Source organism: Frankliniella occidentalis, unplaced genomic scaffold, assembly GCF_000697945.3.
Source record: "Frankliniella occidentalis isolate FOCC.00 unplaced genomic scaffold, Focc_3.1 Scaffold429, whole genome shotgun sequence".
Taxonomy (NCBI): domain Eukaryota; kingdom Metazoa; phylum Arthropoda; class Insecta; order Thysanoptera; family Thripidae; genus Frankliniella; species Frankliniella occidentalis.
This window is the reverse complement of record NW_026267550.1, coordinates 59,555-67,572: the sequence shown is the minus strand read 5'-3', so window position 1 is coordinate 67,572 and position 8,018 is coordinate 59,555. Positions and strand designations below refer to the sequence as shown.

General features: G+C 59.9%; 1 protein-coding gene across 1 annotated transcript in view; it reads right to left on the bottom strand.

Moving 5' to 3' along the window:
- The window catches only part of LOC113204063 (uncharacterized), a 38,645-nt gene that overhangs the window by 9,489 nt on the left and 21,138 nt on the right, over positions 1 to 8,018 (bottom strand). The window contains exon 2 of the mRNA XM_052274730.1: positions 3,767 to 4,324. Within this exon, the coding sequence (XP_052130690.1) occupies positions 3,767 to 4,324 (558 nt within the window). The remainder of the gene's footprint in view (positions 1 to 3,766; positions 4,325 to 8,018) is intronic.

The window sequence follows — 8,018 nt, the reverse complement described above, 5'->3', positions numbered from 1 at the left end:
CACACCGTAAACCCGGCACATCCAACACCAGGCGGACATTAATTCACCACACAACCTTACCCCGGCACAACCTTACCCCACCCGGCCCGGCCCCGGCAAGCCCCGGCACGCCACGCCCGATAATAGCCGCGCCCTGCCCGACGTTACTCGATCACAATCACCGTTAATTATTCCGCCGATGATAACCCCAAGGCGCCGTGCGCGCCGCGAGTGAGACGCGGAGCGAAGGGGAGGCGCGCTGCTCACACAGAGGCGCACTTGAGGCGCGTCGTAAATTTCATCCAACGTGACGATCGACGACCGACCGCGATCTTAGTAAGTGGCGCATAATATGCGGCAATAAAAGGCGAGCAACTTCTTAATCCCGGAAATTTCGCGTGCGGCGCTTGTGCAAAGAAATCAATCAAGCGTCGTCCCCCGTCGCTTAACGATCTTTTGGCCACGTCTCAAGAGCGCCGCGGCAGTGAAATAAATTTACTTTGCTCAAAATGACAATTACACGGGGAACATGTGTTTTCATAACACCTAGAGAGGGGAACCTAAAAAGAGCTCCGCGGGTGGTGATTTTTGTTTATATTGCTCTGCCAGAGAAGCTGCAGGCTCATGTGTGAGGTATTCGCCAGGAGTCGTCGGCCGGCCCTGAGCTGGATCTGTCCGAGGCCGCGTCCGCTCCTATGGGGTGAGCTGACGCGGCCATTGTGTCGCGAGCGACCGGACGGCGGACAGACCGGCGAGACTTTGGCGAGCTCCTGGCACCGGCCGGCGAGTCGCGAGGAGAGAAGCGAAGCGGCGGCCTTCGCCCACCGTCCCGTCGCCTCGCGGACACTCTGAAGGAAAGCGGAAAGCACTTCAACCCCTGCGGCAGCACGCTGTCGCCGTTACGCCCGGAGCTCACCGTGTACTCGGCTCGGCGGCCGATGTTGACTTACACGGCCCACCAGGTCCTCGGGCGGGGCCGGGCCGGGCGGGGCCTCTACCCTCGGGCGGCCCTGACCTATCCAACCCGCGGGGGCATTTTGCAAGCCATGGGTGGCGCCCGGTGTTATTGGCACTCGCGGTGCAGTGCAAAGAAGAGGGCAAAATGTTATTAGCGGCGCGAGCGCTGGCCTTCCCCTCTCCCCTCCCCACCCTGCCCGTCTCAGGCCACTCGAAAAAATAATGAATTAGCTAAAGTAGCTAATAAAATCACTAATTCGGCTTCCTATCAGAATTTATAGCGTACCAAGTTAAATACTAGCTAAATAAACTTAGCGTTCCAGTTGTCTCGAAAAAAAGAAACTAGCTGTACAAGTCCATGTTATCCTCTTTGCTGATCATTAGCTAAGCGAGCTAATATGTATTGTGATCTTAGGCCAAATTAGCGAATGCTTCAGCTATTTTAGCTATAATTCTTTTCTTTCCCGTGCAGTGTTTGTTGTACGTCGTGCTCAGTTGGCTTAATCGCGCCCTCTCGGGTCCGTAGGGTAACCGCGCCCGCAGCAGCGAAGGCAAGGCATGGGACAGAGCGGAGCAGGGCGGCGGAGTGGCGGCGGCCGAGTGTCGCGTGAGCGTTCGCATCGATAATCCTCAACGATGCACGACGACGCCTTCCCCCGAGCGCCGCCACCACCCCCTCGTGAAGCGCACGGCAACGGCCGGCGGCGGTCCACCGCGGGCCTGCACGAGGAGGGGCAGTGAAGGGCGAGGGAGCCATCCAGGACCGCGACGCACTGCATGCCGCTCTTGGGCGCGAGGCTGAGCGCCGGTGAAGGGGCAGTGAAATAAAGAACTGCGGCTGCGCACCTCGCGGGGGCTGAGGGTTGGTGCCGAGCCGGAAGGGTTTTTTTTTTCAGTGCACAGTGCGGAAAATACGTCTCAAGGGGGAGGCGGAGAGAGAGAGAGAGGGGGCACATCGGCACATCAATGTGGAAATCGCTCCTGGCGCTCCTCCCCTCGCTCGCCCCCACCCTATCGCGGCTATGCTGCGCTCCGCTCTGCTCGCCCGCAGTCGGGTTGACTCACCGAGGCCCCACCTCGGGAGGCCTTGGGATGGCCAATATTTACATGAGTTATCTTCAGGGGAGGCCACGCGGCGGCAAGCCGAGCGGAGCACGGCGGAGAGCGCGACAATTCAACCTTTCTCTCCCGTTTTCTTGGGATGCTGTTGCTTGCGATGGGAAAATGTCTCTGTGTGTGTGTGTGTGTGTGCGCGCGCGCGCATGCGCTCGGGCAAGCTTCGTTCGTAATTGATATCATGTCGACGGCCGAGTGATGTTCTCCTCCTATTGCTGCTGCTAGTTAGCGAGACGGCAACAAAGACTACCACAACTACCACTTCTTCTCGAATAAGCGAATGAGCGAATCGAAGACGCTGCTGCTTCTATTGCGACTGCTTATGCGACTTCAACAACCGCGTTCTTCCCATTGTTTCGTCGTGTGAGGAAAGTTTTATTAAACAAACAAAAAATATACACACGATTAAAAGTGAGTGACTATGGCATTATTCCGTCGCTACCTCGAAGTTCTTGCTTGTTGAAATGAGGCGGAATTTCAAAGTTCGTATAACGAACACTGCACGAGGCACGACTCACATTTTAAAGAGTTTACAGCGCCGCCGTCAATCACCAACTTCCCGCCTCTGCGTTGCGACACGGTTGTCCAGCTTGTCAGCAAACTCATTGATTGAACGTCGCGCGCCTTTATTTGTAGAGCCGGCCGGGTTTGTCGCCGCGGCCCGGCCGGCGGCCGTCACTTCACTTTCGCGCGGGCGGCGCCGTGCCGCGGCAGCCATATGATACGTGATAAGCAATCTCGGGTTCGCAACGGGACACCGCGGGAGGCGAGAGCAGCGCGGGGCCCCGCAGCGCGCACCGCGGCGCACAGACCGCCTCCGGAACAGCTCCGCACTGCTCCGCACGGCCCGGCTCCCGGCGGCGACAAAGAGTATAACTGTGCAGAGTGGGTGGCCTTTGAGTAAGGGGATCGTCCAGAAGGTGCGCCTGTCACTCGCCGTCATATGAAACTGACAACTTCGGTTCGGCGTGTGCAAGCTCTCACGCATGGCGCCTGATGTGTGGGCAATATCTCGTCTACAGTGCACGCGTGTACTGCGGGGTGGCCTACCCAGGGTCCCACAGGCGTCCAGAACCCGCAATTCGAAGACGGACGTACTTTCGTGATTCCCTTCGCGGCACAGTAAACCGAACCGACACCAGATAGAATGACTACAAAGATGGGCCGCTGCACGCGCACCCTGCACTGCACTTATCCCCCGCAGAGGGGAAGACTTGAGGTGGCCTTCCTGTCCGAAATTTGACCCGGAGCGTTTCCCGCTCGGCTCCGGGCGGCTGCAGTGGCAGTGAGTGTAGTGTGCCGGGCTGATTGTGGCGTTGATGTGGATAATCAAGTCTCTGGTACGCGGCCCGGCGCGGCCCGTCGCGGCCTCGGGCTCTCGCGTGCGCTGAGCGTGCGCGCTGCGCGGTGCGAACGTTACATTGCGTCGCCACCACCGATTCAATGCCTGAGCAAAGTGAACGCGACTGACCGCGGCGCGAGGCCCGGCCGGTGCGGGCGGACTGGCGGGCAGGCAGGCAGGCAGTCAGGCAGGCAGGCGGGCAGGCGTGCCCGTCATGGGCGTGCTATGGCGCCGCTGTCAGCGCCGTTGGCCTTTCGCCTCCCTTCCTGCCCGGAGCCCACGCACGGCGGCGACATTCAGCGCGACCCGGAGTGGACGTTTGTTTGCTCCAATGAGCGCGGCGCGCGGGTCGCTGATGTGTTCGGTACTCACCCTGGCGAGGACGCCCTGGCGGCCGTAGCTGATGCGCTGCGACGGCGCGTACGAGCTTCGCATTGGCGGCGCCTGGGGCGCCGACTCGTAGGTGAGGCCGCGGGCGCGGTTGACGGTGAAGGGTGGGGCGGGTCCCGGGGGCGGCGGCGGCGGCGGCGGCACGTTGCCGTAGGGGCTGTCGGGGGAGTTGAGCAGCTGCTCGGGCGGCACCAGCTCCGGCGGCGTCAGGCTTCCCGGGCCGGAGGGCGGCGCGGGCGCGGGGGGCGCCGCGTAGCCGCTCGGCGCAAAGCCCGACGCCGGGAAGCCCAGCGACGGCGCGGTGATGGGCAGCGTCGGCGGGTTGGGGTCGGCTGGCGGCGGCGGCGGCAGCGCCAGCTCCGGGCCGGAGGGCGCCGACAGCCCGGTGGCGTAGTAGGAGCTGCTGGCGCCGCCCGTCGTCCTGGAGCTCGAGCTGGTGCCCGTCGGGTGCTGCGTGAAGTACAGCAGCGCGGCGCGGCGCGGCCGTGGGGCTGCGGCCTGGCCGGCCACCGCGAGCAGCGCACAGGCCGCCGCCAGCACCTGGAGACACAGACACACGGGAAGTTCACACGTCAGCACAATCACTTGGTGGCCTCAGGGTGACCTCAGGGTGACCTCAGGGTGACCTCAGGGTGACCCCAAGGTGACCTCAGGATGACCCCAAGGTGACCTCAGGGTGACCGGGTGACCTCACACCTTTCCCCACGATACAATTTCGACCTCAGTGAGTAACGGGCGGGTAATGGCCCTTTGTCCCGGGGTGCGGCTGCGGCAGCCTTGGGGCGTAAAGGGATGCCCTCGGGGCGGGGCGGCAGGCGCGGGCGCGGCGCCACCGGGGGCAGGGGCGGTCGTTAAAAAGTCTCCTGATTGAGATTTACTCGCCGATTTGTATCGAACGCGAGCCGGGCGGCGATCGGCGGCAGGCGATAGGCAGCTGGGGGTGGGGCGGGGAGGGGCGGGGCCGCCGGGGCACTTTGTCGTGCCTGTCCCGCCCGACCGCATCACTCGGGCCGCGCCGCGCCGCCGCGTATTTACATGCATTATGCGGTCGGCGGCGCTCAACAGGCGTGGATACGAGCCGCGCCCGACACCCACCACCGATCACAGCGCGAAACGACAAAAAAAAGAGAGAAATAAATGATTCAGAAATAATTGCAACGTTGTTTGGCATCCGAATCCCGGAACCGTGTCTCGCTCAAGTCAAGTGTTGACAAATGTATAAAGTTGTCGGAAGAGTTCTTTACTTCGGTTCTCTTCGTCTTTTCAAGTCCGGGTAAACACACACGGCTAGCAGCAGCGGCTCCGGAAATAGCGGCGCTCAGCTGGCGGTGACCTCGCGGCGGCCGCCGGGAGCCGGGAGCCGGGAGCACGACGTCGACGACTTACTTTCGCAAAACTGTGCGATTGTGTCGGTTGTTTGCGTCTGCGTGGGGGCGCGCGGCGGCGACTGTCGTGGACTAGTGTAGCGGGCCGGGGCGTGGCGTGGCGGGGCGTGGCGGGGCGTGGCGGGTTGGGCACGTACGTACGCCCACGCGCCGACCCGGCCACGACAGCACCACCGGTGACCTGACCCGCCCCAACGCACACCGGCTGACGCCGGCAGACTCGCGCGGGGCGGGGTCGGGGCGGGGCCGAAGCACGGCCACCTTGACCGCCCTGTCAGCTTGTCGGACAACTCGGCTCGGGGGGGCACGGCACGCCGGGCATAAAGAGGAAAGCATAAACAGGCCCGATGAGCGATGCGAGAGACCTCAACGCGGGAGCGAGTGCAGAGCGCGCCGCGCCCGCGAGCCGGCGAGAGATAAATGGCGGCGACTCCGACTTTATCAACACCGCGACGCGCCTCCCCGCGCCGCTCCGGGCCGCGCCCGACACCTGCACACGCCGGAGCGGCCCCACCTGTCCGCGAGTGGCGCCGCGTAGCAGCACCCTCACCTTATCAACGTGCATTAGCTTCCCTCTCTCTCTCTCTCTCTCGCTGCTTTGTTTCCCTCTCTCCACGGTGTAGAGAGATACGGTGGGGACACTGGGGTACCTGGGGAGGTCCCAGTTTTGGATCCATTATTAGTTACCCAGTACGCCGTCCGCCGCGCTGCTCGACAACGCGTACCGGTGCTTCTCTCTCGCACAGTGACTACCTGTCTCTCTCGCACGCACGGGCAGGCGCCGGCGCTACGCTACGCCACGCCCGGTACACGTTGCCGAGCAGCGCGGCGGACGGCGTACTGGGTAACTAATAATGGATCCAAAACTGGGACCTCCCCAGGTAGGCCCGGAGCGGCCCAGTGTCACCACCGTATCTCTCTACACCGTGCCTCTCTCATATCAACCGCACCCGAGAAAATGGTTCCATTCAACTAATGGTATCATTCCCTTATTCCAACGGAAATTTCCGTTCATATGGCATGATAGAATGTTTTCGTTTCTTTGAGGAAGCTTACTTTGTTTTAAAGAATGATTCTTTACCCTATGGCCATTTTTCCCTTGAAGCATTGGAAAATCATTTGAATCACCAGAAAAAAATTCCAGTATAACATCAGCCATGAAATCAATGGGACCGTTTTCTTGGTGCACGCTCGCGGTTCTATATTTGTTGCATTCGTTTTTTTCTCTCTCTATCAGTATCTCGAGATCCCTCAGCTGGAGCGATTTTTATGAATTCCTCTTCCAAACGTGGACGCGGGTAATTGGTTTTTCCTTTCCAGTCCCAAGGTTTAGAGCCGATAGAGGAGGCATGCCTCCGTCGCCGTGCCCTTGTTCCGCACATACATCTCCGGAGGAGGGAGTGGCGGGGAACAGAGATAAAGAGAGATTTAAACGGGTTACCTTTCTCGTCATCTCGTGGTTTACTACCCACCGCCGGGTCACCGAGGCCCCGCCGCTGCCCCCGCGGCGACCTGGGCCCCACGCGCCCCGCACGCACGCCCAGCCTCGTCAACGCTGCAGTGGTCAGCCTGCTGGGTCGGCCGCCCCGTCACGCGGCCGTGTGTCGCGGGCCTGCCTATTCCCCGCAGCCTAAGGTGTGATAGACCTTCCACTGCTCAGTGCTCACACCTCACCGCAGCCAGCAGATGTCGGGGGACTCCACCCCGGCGGACTCTGTGAGTCGGACGACAAGGTGGACTCCCGAAGCACGTCGTCCGCGTCCGCAGCATCCCCAGGCACACCCAGAAAATCGTTTCCTTGAAACTAGGGAATTTCCTTGAAATTAGCCTCGATTCAACGAAATTGACCTAAAATAAACATAAAGAAATATTTCCTTTCATTCAGGAAAAATTTTCTTTCATTTGAAGAAAAGTCTTTAATTTAAGAAAAAAAAATCGTTTACCAAAGAAATTTCTTTGGAACAAGAGAAAAATTTCCTTGTGTCTTTTCAAAGACTCGATTTTCTGGGTGCAAAGTCACTCGCAATACATCCGAATTTTGCGGCTCGGCAGGGCCAGTGATGGTGGTGGGGCCCCTGACAACGGATGGGTAGGCAGATCCGCAGTACACGGCAGCGTAACGGGGCGGCCTACGCACCAGGCTGGCACACTGCGCCATAATACACCAAAAGGTCCAACGTTTATAGAAAAAACTACATTTACGTGGGATGGTGCAACAGTTATTTTGTCAAGTGCGAGTTGAAAGGCGCATTTCTTGGGGCTGCCTGCCGGTCTCAACAGAGGTATACCGTGGGTATGCGAACCCGCAACACTGTTGTGTCGTAACCCTGACACACGCTGCATGTAAGAGTAAAATTAGACTCACTCTTAACAGAGAAATTAATAAATAAAGAAATGATCTGAAAGCAACACTTTGACAACATCGTCGGGCAACGTACCAAGAAAAGATTCAAGTTGGGGCTCGATTTAGCACTTTCAGTCCACACGAATGTTTTCCCCCCTTTTTCGTTGCCAACTAGGTTAGGCTGCGCAGATACATACCGCACTCCGAACTGGGAACTGGGATCTGGCTTTGGATCAGTGGATCACTCTCCGAGGTGCAACAAAGTTGCTCGGCTCATCACTCTGAAGCGCGGCGCTGACCGCGCCTATGGGAATGACACGACCTCCCGCTGGGGTCGCCTGGTTTCCGCGCGCGAAAGTTGCCCGCTCGAATATGTTGCCCCTATAATTGCGAATGAGTTACACGCCAGGCGCTCGCTCCGCACATTTCTATCGGGGGCGATCAGAGTTGACCCCGTGGCATCCATGGAGGGCCGGGCCGAGGCGAGGGAGAAAGAGGGAGGGGG